Source organism: Palaemon carinicauda, chromosome 42 (assembly GCF_036898095.1).
Source record: "Palaemon carinicauda isolate YSFRI2023 chromosome 42, ASM3689809v2, whole genome shotgun sequence".
Taxonomy (NCBI): Eukaryota; Metazoa; Arthropoda; class Malacostraca; order Decapoda; family Palaemonidae; genus Palaemon; species Palaemon carinicauda.
Window position 1 is genome coordinate 22,207,083 of NC_090766.1, and position 21,953 is coordinate 22,229,035.

Consider the following 21,953-nt stretch of genomic DNA (forward strand, 5'->3'; position numbering starts at 1 on the left):
GAACCGACAAGGGTAGTATGACTGTGTAATTCTCTGCTGCCATTCTATGAATTTTTGGCTTTTTTAGGTACTTCTAGACCTAGAAAAAAAAAGTGGCTTAATATTAAACCAGCATCAGACCACTAGAAACTTAATGAATATTATCTTTAAGTCTTTGAGTACAATATTGTTAAACTGTTGTAAATCCTCGCTATGGACAATATATAAACAAAATATAAACACTAAATAATAAAGACATCAAAGAGCTTAAAATCCTATGGTAATAATTTTCATAATTTGATTCAAAATTTTCAAATAATTGCCTATCAATTTTATTTTAAGAATAATTGTAAGAGTTCAAGAAGAAACATGTTCTAAACTTTACTTTATCATGAACACAAAATAATGTTGACATACAGTTATGCACAACTCTACGGTCATCATTTGCCAAGTTTAACTTACTAATTTTTAATAGATATTGATTTTCTAAAAACAAGAGTTCTAGGTGATAAAGTTTTCTATTCTTGGACTTATTAAGAAAATAAGAATGCTAAGTACAAACATTTAATGTAAATTATAATGTGTTTGTCTTGACCGTTAATGATACACAATTATGAGCGGTCCAATTTTTCAATTACGTTGAGATCGACGATAATATGCTGGAGAAGTTAAACATGGTTCCACTGCTAAACTGAGTTTTCTAGAGAAAACACCGGAGACTGTCCAACAATGTCCAATTATATAAAGGAGTATGTATCTCATATCTCTATAGTGCTAAAACCTTGACTCATACCGACGCCATCTTTAGCAAAATTTTTCCTGATTTAAGAACATTAATAACCACTGCTGGAAAGGTTGTATTTCACATAGACATTCTGGAACGAAAGGAATGCACAATGATAGAAGCCATACTCAATCGCCAACCATGCTGGTTTGGTCACATGATCTGTGTGCCTGACAAATTGCTCCGATGACAAATACTATACAAACCGATAAAAATTGCAACCGAAGACCTGGTGGTCTTAAGAAGGAAAATTCAACTTTTAAAAAATTCAAACGTGGAAAACATTGCTACCATCAGTATGTTATGAAAAAATTAGCTTGAATAATTGGGACACTGCTTGTAGCAGGATCGCGTACTACAGCTCGTCCTAAAAAGACGTGACACGCCTGATAAGAGGTTCCTGCGAGCCCCCATCAGCCCCCATCGGAATTACCCAACATGTGGCATGGGACGCAACTCTAGGATTGGCCTGTTGAGCTATAGTAATGCACATAGACGTCAGGTGCAGCACCACCGTGTCGAATATCTTTTTCGGTTACGATAAACCGTTTAACTTGTCCTCTATTGATTTTTATTAATTAAAAGGAGTATTTTTGCCTAATTTTCAATAGTTTATTATCATGTTAATATTTCGGTCGTTATCGATTCTTACAATATTTGGATAGATTTAAGGAATTAAGTTTAGTTATTTTGGGTATCAGAAGAATAAAAAAGATTTCTCGATAATTAAAATTTTCTTTACTTTCGTTACATTTGTCTTTCTCCTTATTAACTCCGTTAGTCTTTTTCAACAAAGTTGATGCTCAGAAAATACCAAAAGAGGAAATCATAACCAAAGAAAATTTGTGTATTAAAAGACGAATTCTAATGAATACTACTGTATTAAAAGGCGAATTCTAAAAGACTTCTGTAATAAAATGCGAATTCTAAAGAATTTTTGTGTATGGAAAGGTAGCTTTTATGTTGAAATTAAGAAAATAAATAAAACAACATCATAACATGCAATACATTTGAATTTGGCAATATGTTTTTGAGGATTTAGGAAATGTAGATGGCAATTGAAAGGTAAGTGGCAAATCGATGATAAATGGAAAGGACGATATGATAGGATTATTGCTTCAAATAGCCCTTCTGAATTAAATGTAACAAATTCCAAAGTAAGTCAGACGAAATAGACAGCAAGAATCTCACTAAAAGTTTTGTACAAGAAGAGTTTCCATGTAGGAATTATACAGAGAATTAAAACCTCAAATTAAGACATTATGTTGTGATTAATTTGTATAATAATTTTTTTTATTAAGTTTGAAAAAAAATAATGTTGCTGTGATCAATTCTTAGCTTGATACACGATTAGTAAGAAGATTTAGAAGGTATGACTCAAAAAGAGGTCAGGAATATATCTTAATAATTATAGCATACCTAAGAATAGCTATGAGTTAATAGAGATTTGACCATGTGAAGAGGCTATAATTTGCCTTTCTAAAGACGAAGGAGACGCAATTCTATAGAAGAAGTGGGGAAGTGCTTTCAGTTCACCTTTCACGTTGAACAGTAGGTATTACTAAAGAGACTATACATCTTTACTTTGGTTCATAACTGCATGTAAACTTGACCTCCATGCTGATTCTGTCCTTTCATCTCGCTGTCCAATCCTATATAACTTCTTAATGGAAATTGAGGTCCCCCCCCCCCCGCAGTTGAACCTAGATACTGAATAGCCTTCCCGGTCCCGCTGCGGTAAACTAAGCAAGAAGGGAGACTCATGAGTGTTAGAAAAAAAGTCGAGAGATAGTCATTTTATGTTGATGTTTTTTTTATCAAGATGCAAAACTGCTGAAGATACTTATATGGAGGAACTTCATTGATGACTTTAGAGGTTGAGAGTGAATATAACAGCAACTGCTGTCTTGTTTTCTTGAATTTACACCAATAAGAACATTTTAATTGCTAGATATGATTATTGTTGTTCAGGCTCCTGCTGACAATGCATCTATGAGTTACAGTACCATTTTCCATTTCCTTTTTATCCTCTTTTTTTATAAATATTACAGTTGTTGTTGTACTATATTTATTCATTATTGCCACATATATATCTTCACATCATTATTATTTTTCATTTGACAATTTCTCCAATTTTCACGTTATATCCCTATCAGTTTCAGCTTGCATTGTGCAGTGGAGGAAACAATTTAAATACCCCCATTGCCTATTGTCTTGAAAGATTTTTTGTCTCGTTTTGTTTTAATGAGGATGGATACTTTTGAATTAAAGTGGTGTAACATTTATCAGCAGTCCGAATTTGATTGTATTAGTTTTATGCTTATTCTATGGAGGAAACAATTTGAATAACCCCCATTGCCTATTTTTCATTTAATAGATTTTTTTGTCTGGTTTTGTCTCTTTTCTTTGTCCGAGATCACCTGTCGAAGGGAAACTGAAGATTCCTTCAGTAATTGGTGTTCAGAGGTTTTTATTATGTTTATTTTTTTTTTTTTTTCATTTCATAACAGTATTCTTTTCATGTCAAAGTCTTAGTGTTTCCCTACTTAGTGACCTATTAAATATATATTCTTATTAGTTTTTCTTTAAACTGTTTTAATAACTTAATTAAAAGATAATTCTAAATTAATAACATCAATGGACTAACCTCAATACCTGATATGTGCTGATAAAAAACATAGATATTTACCTGTCTTTGACTACACTGATATAGATATTGTTTCATTTTTGCAAGTGTTACCATTGTTATACATTGATTATGTTATTTTTATCATATAACTTTCACTTTCCAAAATGTAGGCTTAGTGTAGCATGGACTAGGGTATGAAAATGTAGTTTAAACTGTCTATGTATTAAGAAATGCAAAGGTCCATCTAAGTTGAATGTTGAAGATATTATCTCTTGATTTTTATCCTTCGTGTTTTAATCTTCATCCCATTCTCTTTGTGTTCATGTGCTAACGATTTGAATGCCATCAAATATTTACCTCATTTTATGAAACGCCTGGAGTAGTAATCAAAAGATCATTCATGCCTTGAAGAAACGTTAAGGCTATCGGTATTAAGGACTGTAAGGTGATCCCATTATACTAGACTAAGAGTGAGGCAGACCGCACTGTCTTCCACAAATCACATTTAACTCGGTCTAATATCCTTTAACCGCCGCGTTAAGACAGTTTAACTGTTAATATCAGAAAGCGGTAAGCCGAATGTTGTAGATGTAGTAACTGTCTCGTTGATGTTGTCGATGCGTGTATGTGTGTATTTGCGTTGTCATAAGTGGTGAGAAATTTATATATACTTTTTTCTTTTTTTACCAAAATTATGTTGTTTGTCATGTATTCCCGAGGAACACTACAAGGCAGTAAACAAGGGCCGCTCTTTGAAAACAAGAGGAGAAAGGATCTGAGAGAAATACTTTTATTTCATCTTCCTTTTTGTTACCAATATCTTTTCATGGCGAAGTTAACGACAGAGACGTTTTTCTTCTTCTTCTTTTTTTCTTCTTCAGCTTTTGCTTGGCTCCGTTAAGCTGCTCATAAGTTAAGCTTCAAGGAAGAAGAAGTAAACAAATATGTTGATGCATGAAGGTGGGATCCACGTTTGTTTTTCCTAATCCTTGTTATTTTCAGCTTGGCGCATTAATTGCCTGAACTTAATGAAGTGAAGTTTTTAACTGAAATAGAATGAAAGATACGCATGCCTCTTGCCTTCATGAAGTTTAAATCATTTCATATTCATGCCTTTGAACTTGGCTTCGTAAAGTTAAATTCATTTGAGTTTGTTACCATCTCTGTCCGAAGACTTCGCCATCTTTCCTGTCATTATTGTTAGCATTATCGTAAACTATGATCATTAGTGTTATAGATGTTCTGATAGGCTTGAGAGGGGGGAGGGTTGTACTTTACTGCCATAGGCCAGATCTACAATGCTCCCTTTACTTTGCCAACTGGCCAGAATCACGTCATTCATTAGCCACCCACAAAGAAAACTTGTATCCCTTTCTTCTCTCTTATGTCTGGTTTAAAGGTTAATACGTAATATGTATATACATTTGTCAACTGTGAGTGTGGCACACATATACACCTTTTTTTTCTTCCTTTAAAGAGAAAAAAAAAACAAAATTTCATTATTGTTTTCATATCTTCGCCAGTCGGCTAATGCAAAACACTTGTCTCGTTTTATATATATATATATATTGTATTTATATTCTATATTTTATATATATCTATAATTTGCTGGAGAATTTTATCAACATTATCATTATTATTTTTTTCTATATCCTTTCTTTGTATGCCGTACTTCTACTCTTACTAATACTGCTCCTCCTTCTAATACTACTACTACTGCTCCTCTGCTACTACTACGTCATTGTAGATTCCAAAAAAAAAAAAAAAAGAACAATTGAGAATATTTAGAGGTTAAAAACTTGTGCCAACATTATATATATATACAGGGGAGAAAAGCTGAGTATTGTTTGTTTAGGTGGTGCCTGTGACACAGGCAGCTCCTCAGATAACGCCAACAAGAAGACAAAACGCCACTTCCGGTATAGGTATCCTCCAAACAACTGTGAGTGTTCCTTAGTACTAGTCATAGTGATATAGTGGTTATTTGTAGATCAGTGGAATGAATCTTTGGAGTGCCATATTAACGCCCAGGTTTTTATGTCCAAAACTAACTTTTTTAGCTCTCAGTTCCTGCATTTCAACTTACACATCGATTGTTTTTTTGGAATATATATATTATATATATTACCACGCAAGTGCCACCACTTCTTACCGTGCCTGGCTAAGCCCCGAAAACAGCATTATCAGGCCCTACGGTAGTTGACACACCTAAGACCCTTAATCTGTGAATATCGCCTAATTTTAGTCAGTAGTGTGAAATGTTCAAAATAATCTAACATGAGGAAATAAGAAAAATGCTAACCTAAATTATATCTCATTATTTTGGTATTCTAGATCAACCTCCCCTCCCCTTTTTCAATCATCCAACTTCTGTTTGCAATCGAAAACGAGGAACCACTGGAATCCAGACTTAGTCAATTATTATTCAATCAAGCGTCGGATTTATTCATTTCATACGCACCGATTAAAAATAACCCGCACAGCGTACAAAACTTCAATCAGTTTTTTCCTGTTTTTCATCATTTTTTGTTCTAATTCACTTTCTGGAAGGTTCAATTAACGAAAGAAGCCAAACTCACAGTAGTTAAACATTGCATCTTCTTCCGATAACTTGTTCAGATCAGCCTAAAGCACTATACAAAAAGGATAAGATTTAGTTTAACTGTACAGAATGTTCAGACGCGTCCAAAATGGCCGTAGCTTTTGCTTTTCAAAAGGGGTTTGTCGAAACGGCCCGGCCCGATAAAGGTAACTAATTCTTCACCAACACGTAAAGACTAAAGATAGTAAATCTGTGTATAATCAAAGCTAAAAATACTTTCATTAAAGACATCAATTAAGTTTCAAAGTCGTTCCTGTTTTGAAGGAATGAAATCTACTTGGCTTCTCTACCCGCCCGACCTCCCCCATTCACCTTGACACTTGTACTTGTTTATTGTTGATTTTCATATTTTTTTTTCTCTTCAGTACACAAAGAAACCTTTAACCAACCCACCACACGCCCCTCCCCCCTTTTTTCGTCTTTATATACCCATTAGTATTTTTCACTTGCAATTGGCAGACCTGGAGAGATGAGTTTTTTTATTTCCGTTTTTCCCCTCCCCAAAAAAGTGGCAGATTTGAGGCCAAGATATCGGATTTCTAAACTAGAAAAACACCACCAGTCTTTCCAAAGTTCCCCGAGGGATTCCTGTGACCTACCTACCTTCCTCTCATTTTCCCCGACGCTGATGTTGCAACAAAATGGTAACGTTTCTTCAAGGTAGCTTCTTTTTTTTTCTCTCCTTGTTTCTCTCATGTCTCACCTCTCTCTAGCCAATGATCGCTCCAGGAGTCTCAGGCCAGACTGGTAAGTTGATTTCCAGCCTCTTGTCACTTTGTGTAATCTTTGGGCAATTGTTCCTTATTCGTAAACTAAACTCGGGAAATAGTTTATTATGACTTTGCTGGTCGTGTTCTGTGATATTGGATGTACTTGTTACCTTTTTCGCTTATTTTCCCTCTGCAGGGACAAATAGATAAAGGATGTGATTTTGAGATATCAAAAGTACGTTTTATCCATTCATCAGCTCTCTCTCTCTCTCTCTCTCTCTCTCTCTCTCTCTCTCTCTCTCTCTCTCTCTCTCTCTCTCTCTCTCTCTCTCTCTCTCTCTCTTCACATGACTTTCTTTCATTCCGTGTTTGTTAATATTGTAGACAAAAAGAATTGTACCTTTTTGATAAAATTCATGAAGTTATTTTAAACTTTGATTTGTTAATATTGCAAGTAAAAAGAATTGTCCCTTTCTTATAAAATTCATGAAGTTAGTTCAACCTTTCTTTTATTTGTTAATATTGCAGTTAAAAAGAATTGTCCCTTTTTTTATAGAATTCATGAAGTTAGTTCAAACTTTCTTTTATTTGTTAATATTGCAGTTAAAAGGAATTGTCCCTTTTTTATAGAATTCATGAAGTTAGTTTAAACTTTCTTTTATTTGCTAATACTGCAGTTAAAAAGAATTGTCGTTTTTTGATAGGATTCATGAAGTTAATTTAAATTTTATTTTATTTTTTGATATTGCAGTTAAAAAGAATTGTCCCTTGTTGATTGAATTCATAAGGTTAGTTTAAATTTTCTTTTATTTGTTAATATTGCAGTCAAAAAGAATTGTCCCTTTCTTATAAAATTCATGAAGTTAGTTCAACCTTTCTTTTATTTGTTAATGTTGCAGTTAAAAAGAATTGTCCCTTTTTGATAGAATTCATGAAGGTAGTTCAACCCTACTTTTATTTGTTAATGTTGCAGTTAAGAAGAATTGTCCCTTTTTGATAGAATTCATGAAGTTAGTTCAACCTTTCTTTTATTTGTTAATGTTGCAGTTTAAAAGAATTGTCCCTTTTTGATAGAATTCATGAAGGTAGTTCAACCCTACTTTTATTTGTTAATGTTGCAGTTAAAAAGAATTGTCCCTTTTTGATAGAATTCATGAAGTTAGTTCAACCTTTCTTTTATTTGTTAATGTTGCAGTTTAAAAGAATTGTCCCTTTTTTATAGAATTCATGAAGTTAGTTCAACCTTTCTTTTATTTGTTAATGTTGCAGTTAAAAAGAATTTTACCTTTTTGATAGAATTCATGAAGTTAGTTCAAACTTTCTTTTTTTTTTGTTAATGTTGCAGTTATAAAGAATTGTCCCTTTTTGATAGAATTCATGAAGTTAGTTCAACCTTTCTTTTATTTGTTAATGTTGCAGTTTAAAAGAATTTTCCCTTTTTGATAGAATTCATGAAGTTAGTTCCAACTTTCTTTTATTTGCTAATATTGCAGTTAAAAAGGATTTTACCTTTTTGATAGAATTCATGAAGTTAGTTCAACCTTTCTTTTATTTGTTAATGTTGCAGTTTAAAAGAATTTTCCCTTTTTGATAGAATTCATGAAGTTAGTTCCAACTTTCTTTTATTTGCTAATATTGCAGTTAAAAAGAATTTTACCTTTTTGATAGAATTCATGAAGTTAGTTCAACCTTTCTTTTATTTGGTAATATTGCAATTAAGAAGAATTGTCCCTTTTTGATAGAATTCATGGAGTTAGTTCAACCTTTTTTTTTATTTGGTAATATTGCAATTAAGAAGAATTGTCCCTTTTTGATAGAATTCATGAAGTTAGTTCAACCTTTCTTTTATTTGTTAATATTGCAGTTAAGAATTGTTCCTTTTTGATAGAATTCATGAAGTTAGTTCCAACTTTCTTTTATTTGTTAATGTTGCAGTTAAAAAGAATTTTCCTTTTTGGTAGAATTCATGAAGTTAGTTCAAACTTTCTTTTATTTGTTAATATTGCAGTTAAAAAGAATTGTCCCTTTTTGATAGAATTCATGAAGTTAGTTCAACCTTTCTTTTATTTGTTAATGTTGTAGTTAAAAAGAATTTTACCCTTTTGATAGAATTCATGAAGTTAGTTCAAACTTTCTTTTATTTCTTAATATTGCAGTTAAAAGAATTTTACCTTTTTGATAGAATTCATGAAGTTAGTTCAAACTTTCTTTTATTTGGTAATATTGCAGTTAAAAAAGAATTGTCCCTTTTTTATAGAATTCATGAAGTTCAACCTTTCTTTTATTTGTTAATATTGCAGTCAAAAAGAATTGTCCCTTTTCATAGAATTCATGAAGTTCAAACTTTCTTTTATTTTTTAATATTGCAGTTAAAAAGAATTGTCCCTTTTTATAGAATTCATGAAGTTAGTTCAACCTTTCTTTTATATTTTAGTATTGCAGTTAAAAAGAATTGTCCCTTTTCATAGAATTCATGAAGTTCAAACTTTCTTTTATTTGTTAATATTGCAGGTAAAAAGAATTGTCCCTTTTTATAGAATTCATGAAGTTCAAACTTTCTTTTATTTGTTAATATTGCAGGTAAAAAGAATTATCCCTTTTCATAGAATTCATGAAGTTAGTTCAACCTTTCTTTTATTTTTTAGTATTGCAGTCAAAAAGAATTGTCCCTTTTCATAGAATTCATGAAGTTCAAACTTTTTTTATTTGTTAATATTGCAGGTAAAAAGAATTGTCCCTTTTCATAGAATTAATGAAGTTATTTCAACCTTTCTTTTATTTTTTAGTATTGCAGTCAAAAAGAATTGTCCCCTTTCATAGAATTCATGAAGTTCAAACTTTCTTTTATTTGCTAATATTGCAGGTAAAAAGAATTGTCCCTTTTCATAGAATTCATGAAGTTCAAACTTTCTTTTATTTGTTAATATTGCAGGTAAAAAGAATTGTCCCTTTTTGATAGAATTCATGAAGTTATTTTATTTATTTTAATTTTTTAATATTGCAGTTAAAAAGAATTGGCCCTTTTTGACAGAATTCATGAAGTTAGTTTAAACTTTCTTTTATTTGTTAATATTGCAGTTTTTAACTTTGTTTCATTCATTTAGATCTTGACTCATGAGGCTTTTTCATACATCAACATTATTTCTTGCTAAAGTGTCTCCTTCATAAAGCTATCAAGATGACTTTATATTCATGTATCCCCTTCCTGTCACAATGTATCACGATGTATCACCCATATAAACATTTTTCCCCCACATTCATCCTCAAAAAATGTATCAAAACTAGTTCATTCATCAAAGTCTTTTCACTCCGCCTTTTTTCCCCTAAGACATTATCTTGATATTCCATGTCAATTTAGTTTCCTTGGATATGATTGATTCATCCAATTCACGACAGTGTCTTGCTTCAAAATGTACCGGTATTTCTTTCGTAAAAAGTATATACAAGAAACTATGTGCCCAAAGATACTTACACGAAATTCGTCAACACCCAGACTGTATGTTATTCTTTTCCTTTCTTGATGGAAGTAGGACAGAGGATTCCCTCCGGGATTTTATCAAAGGAAAGATGATAGGAACGTTTGCTAGTAACCCCCTTCCCTATTTTTTTTTTATCAACAAACACATATATATTATATATTTGCATTTACAGTCTATATACCTTCAGTGCCTAGTCTTATACAAGGGGTATTCATTATTGCTAACTGTATCTATTGTAGTATGGTGCCACTGTTTTCTATAGTCTTACCTATATCTATATTTTATATATTTACTGTATATTTTCCGACACTTTCTGTGTGTATTCGTGCTTCTATATCAGTACCAGCCGTATTTTCCATGCTGTCTCGTTTCCGATAAGAAACTACATGATTTCACCTTCTTTTTCAGAGAGAATAATAAACGTGAATGCACCGAAAGATTATTAACCATAATTCAGAATCTGATAAAAACAAGAAGAAGAGTTCTTTTTTTGTTGTTGTTGTTTTTATCACTAGTCGTTGCATTTTCACTCAGACAAATAAAAGAAATATATATAGACGAAAAATGATGATTAAAAGCATAAGCGTGATTCTTCACGATTATGGGTCTTATGATAGTTTAAAAATTGTAGTTCGTAGTGTGACATATCAGGTCTTGCTCAGAGGCGAATCTCTTTAAACTCTTTGATTCTACGGTAAGCGACAGTAAGCATCAGCCAATCACAGTTTTGTAAATGACCAATTTGCTGTTTATTTTCTCATTATTCCCTTATGGAGACAAAGAAGCATAAAAAGCTTATATATGTTAAATATCAAAGTTATTCACACGAAGGCCCCTTTCTTATGGTTCTGAAAAAAAAGTTGAAAAACTAATATAGCGTTTATTAATTTCTGATTATTGTATTATCCGTAGACATCCTTTCATTTTCACCTTTCCGTTGTCTACTCTTTTTTTTATTTTCTACGTTTATCCCTGCTTGAGTTACTTCCATTTTTAGTTTTCGTTCTGTATTTTTTGTTCTATTCAGCTGGAATGGCATTAGTCATAAATGTCTCCCTCTCAACTAAAGATTTGACTATTTTATGCCCCCATTTGACCTTTGGCCCTCTTTCTCTTTCACCTGTTGGGTTGAAAAATGAGAACAATCACATTTGCAGTACATTCCACGCGACCCTAGGCGATGACGTCATCACGGTCACTCATGCCATCCAGGGTCAAGCTTCTCTTTAACTCCGTGACGTATTGATGACGTATTTTTTTCCGGTTGATGTTGGTGTTGATGTTGTTTTAAGGTCCCAGTAAAACCCAACACGAGAGCCATTTCCCTCAGTGAGGAGTCTCTCTTCCGTGGCTCCTCTTAACTCTTCCTCACGAGCAGATGGCTATTTGTTTACCTGTTTTATTTTTCTTATTCATTCTTGTGTGTTCATTTGCCATTAGCAGCTCTCGAAATTAGATCAAAACGGGGTTGTACAGTAATCCCTGTCATATTCAAACACGTCTTTCATTGAGACAGTAATGGGAAGTATTTCTCTCCAGCCCTCAATACTACGTATACTAAGTATTTATTACAATATATACATATACGTATACATGTATGAACACATTGTTCGGGCACACCCAAAAAGCACACACGAATACTTTCATGGTACCACACGTACACGCGCAATTTGAGTATGTGTAATATGCATCCCTCTAAAACGACACACTCCACACTTCATCCTTGCATATCTAACACACACCTGCTATGTATACATATATGTATAGGGGCTGTGATTGGCTGGAATGCCGTTGACCGAAGGACTGAGGTCCGAACCAAAGAAGAAAAAGAAAAGTCACTAGACTGCCATGTCTCGCACACCAGTCTAATGACTTGAAGACTTTCTTGTAACTTTTTTTTCTGTAACTTTTGAAGGGCTTGAGATCCGCCACTGATGTGTTTTTGTCGCTTCACTCTCATTGACTGCGTCCATAAATGTCCTGACGTCACCCATAGTAATATTACAAGTATCTGCAACAGAAATTCCCGCATGAGTGAAGTCTTTTAGATTGCTATGTTCATCCTACAAAGCCTAAGAATAAAGTTATGTTGAAGTTTCTTTGTTCTGTTTAAAAAAAACTTTTTTTTCCATTATTTTTCTCTTCCAAATCGTGAGTTGTTTCTTCAGTTTTAACCGTTGGTACTTCATCCTGTACATAATTAAATTCATGCTATAAAACTTAATCATTATTCTTTAGAAGTCATGTGTCTTTCTAAATTATGATTTATTAAAGATTTAAAAAAGTATACGTCTCTTATCAGGAACAAATCCTTTCTCCCTAAATAGTAGTTATTGGCCAAAATGCATCTCATTTTAAAAGCATGAAGAAGTTTGCCTGAATCCCCAGTTCCTAAGAGAGAAAAACTGCAGCAATTTGTCTATCTCGGACCCAATTACACACCTTTCAAATTCGTCTTCGCATTTTTCTTGGATAGGCACTTGAAAATAGAATCAATGTACTTCAAAGTAGAGTAAATACTTTTGCTTTAATTTTATTATTTATATGCAGAATAATATTCTCCCAAAATTCTTTCACTATGACCCACTTTGAATTTATTTTTTTTTCACAATGTAAAGATAGGATCTCTGTACAACTTTCACAATTTGTTTCTTTCACAACTTTCACATTCTAAAACGTGATCTTTGTACAACTTTCACAATTTAAAGACGTCCTCTGTACAGCTTTCACAATTTATTGTCTACACAGTTTAAAAACATGATCTCTGTACAACTTTCACTTTTAAAAAACATGATCTTTGTACAACTTCAAGAATGTATTCATTTCACAGTTAAAGGACATGTTCTTTGTACAACTTTCACATTTAAAGACATGATCTATATGTAGCTTTCCCCATTTATTTTTTACACAATTTAAAAACATGACCTCTGTACAACTTTCACAATTTAAAGACATGATCTCTGTAGAGCTTTCACAATTTATTTTTTACACAATTTGAAAACATGATCTTTGTACAACTTTCACAATTTAAAGACATGATCTCTGTAGAGCTTTCACAATTTATTTTTACACAATTTAAAAACATGATCTATGTACAACTTTCACAATTTAAAGACATGACCTCTGTAGAGCTTTCACAATTTATTTTTTACACATTTTTTTACACAACTTTCACACCAGCGTACCGTTGTAATTCATCGTGAGATCTTTTCCAGTACGTGAAGTTAGTAGTTAAGCCTTTATTTATTTTCATTTTAGATTTATGAAAGATTTATCTAAATCTTTTCTTTGTTTTCTTTACAATTTAGAAAGAGGAGCTGAGAAATAACGTGAAAGTCAAGTTACTTAATATTTCAAGTGTCTGTCAAGTTTAATTTTTTTTAAAGAAAATAATTTATACATAATAAAGGATTAAAGAAACAAATAAAAGTATTGCTGTGGTTTCTCTTTAATCTTTTCCTGTTCCTTCCAACTTTCTTGTTTTATTTTATCTCTTTTCCTTTGTATTCCCAGCTATTTCCTTTCAGCCATTGGTATTCCGTTTCCATGTTTCTTTTACTCATAGGTTTCTCGCTTTGATTCACGTTTACTTCTCTCGTTTTATTCCTCTTTCTATTTTCAATTTACTTTACCAATTGCTATTTTCTACTCCGTATTTATTGATCCTCCTGCTATCCTTGTTTTGAAGCTCTCAACCTTATTAGTTATTCTTTCTCCTCCCAAGAAAGCTCCAGCTCCTTGCGTTTGCCTTCTCCGTTTCACTCCCTATTAAGTCTTAGTGGACCTTTGAAAAAAAAAAAAAAAAAAAGAAACACGATCATCTGCTCTGTCACTGAAACTCAATAACATAATTCTTTTCACTGGAATTTGATTAGTCCATCTTACTTCAACACGAACTTGACTCTTAATCTTTGAGGCTTTGTAAAAGAGGCCGTGTAAGCGATCCACTCCACCCCAACCCCCTCCATCCCCCCTCCCCTACTTGTCTAGGGGGGGTGAGGGGAAGACTTCATAAAGAAGGTCAAGCCATTATTAATGTTGCCATGAGTCTCTCTCTCTATCTTTCTCTCTATCTCTTTCTTTTTTCGGTTTTTCTTTCTGTATTTTTTTTTTGTTTCTTCTATGCTGTTTTATTGGTTGTGTATTTTATTTTTGTTTGTGTTTTTCGTTTAGTTATGCTTTTTTCTTCATTTTCTTATTTTAACTTTATCTTTTAGTTTGCTGGATGTGGTTCAATACTGTGCATTGATATATATATATATATATATATATATATATATATATATATATATATATATATATATATATATATATATATGTATATACATATATACATATATATAAATATATATATGTATATGTATACATATATATAAATATATATATGTATATGTATACATATATATAAATATATATAGATGTATATATATATGCAGTGTATATATACTTATATATACATGCAGTATATATATATATATATATATATATATATATATATATATATATATATATATATATATATATATATATATATACAGTATTATCACGTACCTCATTCACTTCTGTGCATTGATATCTGAGTGATCTTGTTCTGATTTTGTTTTTCACTTTTCGTTTGCATTTTATTTCCAAACAGAGTTGGAATACGGTTTGTTCAAGTTCGTTGCCTCATTGATATAAATAAAAGCACGCATAGATGTATATAATCTTTAGATTTGGTCCTCCGACAAGTTAACCCACCAGCGAGAAGTTGTTTGAACTTCTTCTTGCCATGATGTATGATTTAATCAGAGCACTTTAACAGAACCCGAGATGGGTTCGGCTGACAGCTGTAATAAAAGAAAAAGATATATATATAGATCTCTAAACACTAATCCCATCTAACCTATATCGAGATAAACGATCAAGAAGGCTTGCCTGTGACACAAGTATTCTGAGAAGAAGGACATGAGTCTGATAAAACGCTTTTCCAAGACAGATTTGCATCGTACATGGAAAATCCTTTTTGCCATTAGTCAACACTACATATTCTATTTCCCCCTCCTCAAACCACCTCTGACATCGCTGCTTTTCACATGGAACTGTGTCATTCTCTGTTTATGCTTCTTTGTTTTCATTTGTCGTTGTTTTCTTGTTTTCGTGCACCAATCAAAGAGCGCTGACGTCACAGGTGATCACAGGTTTCACTTGAAACAGGTTATTTTATTTTTGCTCCTTTTCTCGGGTCGTTTTTGCGAGTGGCTCATGTCCTACGCCCCAGAATCCTTGATTCGCTCAAGTCTCACTTTTTTCTTTTTTTATTCTCTCTTTTTGCTATAACACATAAGTTCAAGGTTACCCTGTCTGAGTTTGACCAAAAATCAAAGAAAAGATGACCTTGACCTGAGTGCTTCTGAGTGAATGTTGTCCCCGAAGTCTTGGCCTGACCTTTAGTTAGACTAATTGCTGTTTGTTTCTGTATGGCGAACGTTAATAAGTTCTCATAGGAGTCTTCTTTTGTTTTTTGTTTTTTTTTTATCTGCTATATGAAGCCGGGTAGATCGTATTCATAAATTGTTTCTTAAAGAAGTAAAGCAGTTGAAGATGATCATTTCCATTCGTAGTTTCTGCTGGTGAGAACAAAGAAATAAACAAAAGTCTATAATATATACAACTCTATGGTCATGGCATACTGTTTTTCCCCACCAATGTATATTATTGTGATCAGATCTAAGTTTATATATATATCTCCATTCATTTATCTTTCATTATCAAATAACAACATCCACAAATAAAAGAGATAAAGATACATTTTACGGTATGTTTTACAAACAAACCCCCAAGATACATATTAACTACCACTACTCCTATTATTCTTTTTTATCATTACCATTAGGCGTTTGTTTTGCGCTAGCAGATTGGCGAAAGTATGCCTTAACGAGTGAACCACCTGTACGGTATTGATAGCATTCTCTCTCTCTTGATTCTCTTCCCCCTCAGCCTCGAGCACCCGATTCGGCCAGCATGCTGACTTGCTCTCCGCTGCTGACGACCGTGGCCATTGTCTCGACGTACTGCTCTTATCTCTCGGAGAATCCTTGGCTGAACAACCCAGCCAACTGGTGAACAGGAAGAGGAGGATCCCCTCTCGCCCATCCTCACGTCATGACCCCAAGAGTGTGAGGAAAAACATATTCTGCCAGTGTTCTCCCATTCCTTTGTCCTCCTATACCCCACCCCTCATAATCCTTTGGCTCCACTATAGTTGCCGCAGAGATTCCAGGCAAAATAAGCCCCACCCTCTGATGACGTCATAGTCAATCATGTTGTCTCCTGCGTTAATAGCGGTCACAACACATCCCCTTAAAGTGATTATAAGTTAGTACAGTTTCAAATTTGTGAGGGGATGTATTGTGCCCGCTGCTAACGTGAGAGACAACGCCATTGGTTATGACATCATCAGGTGGTGGACCTTATTTCGCCCGGAATCTTTGCGGCGACTATAGTTCCCCACTGAGACCGTAATCCTGGTGGGTGCCAAGCAAGCCAGCCAGCACTTGCCGGAGACCCAAACCCCTGCAGAAGCTGGAAAGACCAGATCAAGGTTTTCATCGTTAGGTATTTGTTCCAAAAAAGAGACAGCCCAAGGTAGCCATCGATGAAGCAGTACAAGAGAAAGCGAGTCCGGTTTTAATGTTAAATGGAGTCCTTGTAAATAAACAAGTAATTTACAGTGTGTGATAGACATATATGAATATTAAAAAGATAAGAATATATATAAATAAACATATGTATATATACATATGAAACTAGCAACTGGGTTGGATGCATAGGTTATGCTGTAGTTGCCATTAGTCGAGACTTTTTTTTCATCATCTCGTATATGGCAGTATTTATGATTTCATAGTTGATTAGCATCGTAAGCCAACTATTGTTTATAACTGTGGTCCTTTGAATCCATTCGGTGCATCCGCTGGAAAACTTAGTGTATACCGCCTTCAGATGTAGAGCATTGTAAATTGCAAGTAAGTAATTAAGCAACATTGAACGTACATCTTAGGACTAAATTACTTTAACCCCTAAAGTTTATCTTGCATCGGATTCGAGAGAAAAAAAAATTCCGTTTCAGGATTAGTTCTTAGTTTCGTCTATGAATTTGCATGAATTAATTAAGAGTTACGATAGTCTCATAGGACAAAAAAAAATATTTATTGAGAATATATATAGTAGCAAAAAATGTCAGTATACAGAGACTTATTTTGCATAGATTTCTCTCTATATATACATATATCAAAGTAGATATATATGTAATGAAAGTAGATATGTAATCGTAGAGTGTATGGATGCAGTGGTCGGTACGTGCCTTTTTTCTCTCTATGGTTGCCATATTTTTTACCCCTTTTTTTTAGTGAGATAATGTACAGGAGATTACATAGCATCATTTAAAATACCTTCCTGTTGGACTGTATGAGTTACAGCTGCCTATGTATAGAGACAGACATTTTACTTCTCCTAAATAACCTTGGGGGTGTTGTTTTAAAAGATTTTTTTATGTTTTAGGTCAACTGATGAAATTTTCTTTCAGATTCACTTTTTCAAATTATTCTTTGATTGCTTTCAGTTGCAATTTTTAAAATTCCTTTCAGTAATTAGAATAGTTTTTTAGAATTATTTCTTTAAAAAATCAGTTATCCTTTATGCGACCTAGTGATTTTAAAAAGTAAAATTTGACTTGATAAAAATCTATTCCCAACTTTTTCTCAAGTATGAATATCGGCTCTTGTTATAAATTTAGAAAAGTTGATTTTTATCTTGATAAAAACAATATTATAAACCTGAATCAGAAATGAAAGCGAATTACCACGAGTCACGGATATTTCATACATGCACAATTAATATGATTTTTTTTTTTTTTTTTTTTTTTTTTTTTTTTGATAATAATTCCAGTTGAATATATTTTTTTCTCGAAGAATTGGCTAAGGTAATTAAAGTTTTAGAAAGAATATATATTCGTACTTTATTGATGGCACATGTATGAAATTATGAAATATTAAGTTATCAAGTTTTAATGTCATTCCATATTTATTTTGAGACATTAAAGTAAAGAATAAAACGAAATTGTTATTATTATTATTATTATTATTATTATTATTATTATTATTATTATTATTTTTGTTGTTGTTGTTGTTGAAATTATTAGAAATAATATCATCACTAAAACGATTAAGAATTTTATCATTATTGTTATTATTATTAAAAAGGTTATTAAATAAATTTTTATTATTGATATTGAAATAACTAATATTAATATGATTAGAAATATCATTAGAAGTATCTGATTTTTAAATCATGTTGAAAAATTACATTTTTTTTAATGAATTGAATTTTCTAAACATATAAGAAATTTCATCTTTTATTAATATATTTGGGAAAATTTACAAAATAAAAATTACTCTGAGAAATTAATTCTTACATCAAGACTTTTCTATCAGTAATTAAATGCTAAAGAATATTTTTTTTTTCATTTGCAGAAATATTTATAAAGGATATTACGGACTATGAAGCTAACAAAATTTCGCTTTCCGATCATTTAATCACCAATAAATACAATTTTCTAACGATGAAAATGCTTCTATTTTTTTTCTATGGTGTTTTTTTAGATTTAATGAGTTACAATTGTATTTTACCAAATTCGATTAATAATTGAATTTCTTATTAGTATTTCCTGAGACTTTGACTTCAGTATATCATTACTAATTTGCTAGATCCCATTAAATTGATTTGCCATTCCCCTCATCATCTTAATGCACTGTAGGGCGTTTGGAGACGCGAAGTCTGTGAGCATTGGCAAAGTGTAAACAATACTAATCCTCACGTATCCCGAAGTATAACCACCAGTAGTTTCAACTAGTAGTAAGAAAGCGTTCCCTTCTTAATTCCATTCAGATAGGTTAGGTCTACGGTATCCTAGCACTGAAGAGTCTCAGCTTCGTAGAAAAATTGTGACGTGAGTAGACGAAAGTATATTAGATATTTCCCTGGAACCGATGAGGTCTGGAAAAATGTATCTACTGTCTCTAGAAAATCAGACGAGGGTATTCTACCTTAGGCCATTAATTCTTTAGATAAATACTATATGCAACAGGTAGATTTACCCTCAGGGTGATGGATTAGTTAAGCAGTAGTGACCTCTTCTAGAACATTTTTTTTTTTTTTTGATAAACATAAACATGGTTGAATTGTTTCAAGCAAATAAAATGACGATCAAAATTTGCGTTATTCGAGTTTATTGGGTTTTTTATTGTTTGCTTAAAAGAGTTGCAAAATTTTAATTCAAATGAGGAGAAAAACTATATATGAATGGATACTTTATTTTTCTCATTGCAAGCTTACCAGGTTGTGCTTATACAATACGAATGTCGACACTTGTATTGTGTACGAACATTTGTATGCATTCATATACTATATATATATATATATATATATATATATATATATATATATATATATATATATATACATATATATATATGTATGTATATATATATATATATATATATATATATATATATATATATATATATACATAAATCTAAATCTATATATATTTGTATATATGTATATTGTATATATGTGTATATTTATATTTATTCATATATATGTATACATATATACATTATATATATATATATATATATATATATATATATATATATATATATATATATATATATATATATATATATATTTTCATTCTTGTAGGTATGTAGATAGAGCTCTTCAACCTGCTAGTGCGTTGTAGTATTTTCGAAAATAGAAACAAATTAGATCATCGAATTCGTTTCCCGTTTGGTTGGTGATAATAAACAATAAACCGAGCTGCAGTAGGATCAAGGCGTATCTTCTTGATTTCAGAAAGCAGAACAATAGTTTGTGTAGCACATTATATGTGACAATATAACAACCTCCACTTTGACGTTAAAGCTGACTTACAACAGACAGAAAATAACTAACGAGGCATTTGTGTTATGTGTCGCTTCTTCTTCTTCTGGAAGAGTGGCGAAGGGAGGTGAGGTATGTTGTATTCATCTGTCAGGATTTCCAATATAATGTCTATTTTTGAGGTCAGTTGTTAGTAAATGCCTCTCGGGTATGTTCTGTCTTGTCACTTCCATCTTGTACTGCTAGGTAAACAAATGGGCAAAACAAATAAACAAAGGATGAAACATCAGCGTCTCAGGAAAAGAAAAGTTGAAGATAAACGGTTCCTTGATACGCTCTTTTAAATCAGTGTCATATTCACGAGAAATGTGTGGAACTGTGAACTACGTGAATCTACAGTTTGTACACTGAATTGTATTAAGTGTAATTTTTAATTGCCTATTTTATTGCTTTTTTTTTCTTTTTTTTTTTACACTTGGGTAGGCGAATCCCTTCGCTGGAGTTTCAGTGTGAAGTTTGAAACGATGTTTCATCTTATTATCAAGATGACGTTATCATGATTGTCCTGATTTTGTTGTGATGACTGTTTCCTTTCTCCTTTTAACGGAAACTAGGACAAAGGAAAAAAAAAAAAGGAAAGTGGAATAAAGAGAAATGAAGAAATACAAGTGAATAATGTGGGGTTGTTCTATAAACTTCGGAGCAGATAATGTTGTTAAGTTTCTGGAGATAAATGTACCATAGATTTTTTGATAGTTACTATGAATACCACACATATGCTATGTTTCAAAATAGTCATAGTACATATTGATATAGCCAGCCAATCCTTTTTGTAGATTAGGAGAAAAGAGATATGATATTTTTTCCTTCCTTTTCATTCAAGTCTGTGTAACAGTGCAGTATTAAGCTTTTAGATGGAGTCAGGTGTTTGTGATTTTTTTTTCCTTACATTATTCTTTCAAGGCTAAAGGACCCTGAGAGGCAGTTTCAGCTTCTCTTAAAATTTTTGGAATATAATGAAATGATTGTTGATACAGTATGTGTGTGTGTTTATATATATAAACATATACATATATATATATATATATATATATATATATATATATATATATATATATATGTATATACGTATATATATACATATTTATATGAATGTATATATATACCTATATATACTTATATATATATATATATATATATATATAATCTATATATATTGTGTATATCACATATATAGATATATTGACTACATATATATGATGTATACATCATGTATACATACACACACACACACACATATATATATATATATATATATATATATATATACAGTATATATATATATATATATATATATATATATATTTATTTATATATATGTATATATATAAATATGTATGTATATACATAAATATAGTATATATATATATATATATATATATATATATTATATATATGTATATACAAACATATATATATATATATATATATATATATATATATATATATATATATATATATATATATATGCATATATATACATATATATATATATATATATATATATATATATATATATATATATAAATCTTTTGTGATCGTCTTTCAAATAGTAAGCAGTTTGTTTGGTGACTGTATTTTCAATTACACCCACTTTTTGTTAGCCTGATTTTAATAACGTTGCTATCTGTTGCTTGAGAATATCACTGGGTTTATCTTTGAAAAATGATGAATTCTTTGTAACAGAAATTACTGGGAGCATAAATGAGATAGTCTATTGAGACTTTGACTTCTTGAATAAAGAATATATTTGATTAAAAGATTTTTAAAAGACTACACGTCGCTGATT

General features: G+C 31.6%; 1 protein-coding gene across 7 annotated transcripts in view; it reads left to right on the forward strand.

Moving 5' to 3' along the window:
• The window catches only part of LOC137633316 (chondroadherin-like), a 267,884-nt gene extending 249,798 nt beyond the window's left edge, over positions 1-18,086 (forward strand). For 3 of the 7 annotated variants that reach the window (XM_068365549.1, XM_068365550.1, XM_068365548.1), the window contains 2 exons: positions 5,248-5,334; positions 16,163-18,084. In XM_068365549.1, the coding sequence (XP_068221650.1) occupies positions 5,248-5,334; positions 16,163-16,288 (213 nt within the window). In that variant the 3' untranslated portion in view covers positions 16,289-18,084. Of the gene's footprint in view, positions 1-5,247; positions 5,335-16,162 lie in introns of all 7 variants that reach the window. The other 4 variants (XM_068365547.1, XM_068365551.1, XM_068365553.1 and 1 more) reach the window with 4 other exon arrangements.
• The last annotated feature ends 3,867 nt before the right edge of the window (positions 18,087-21,953 follow it).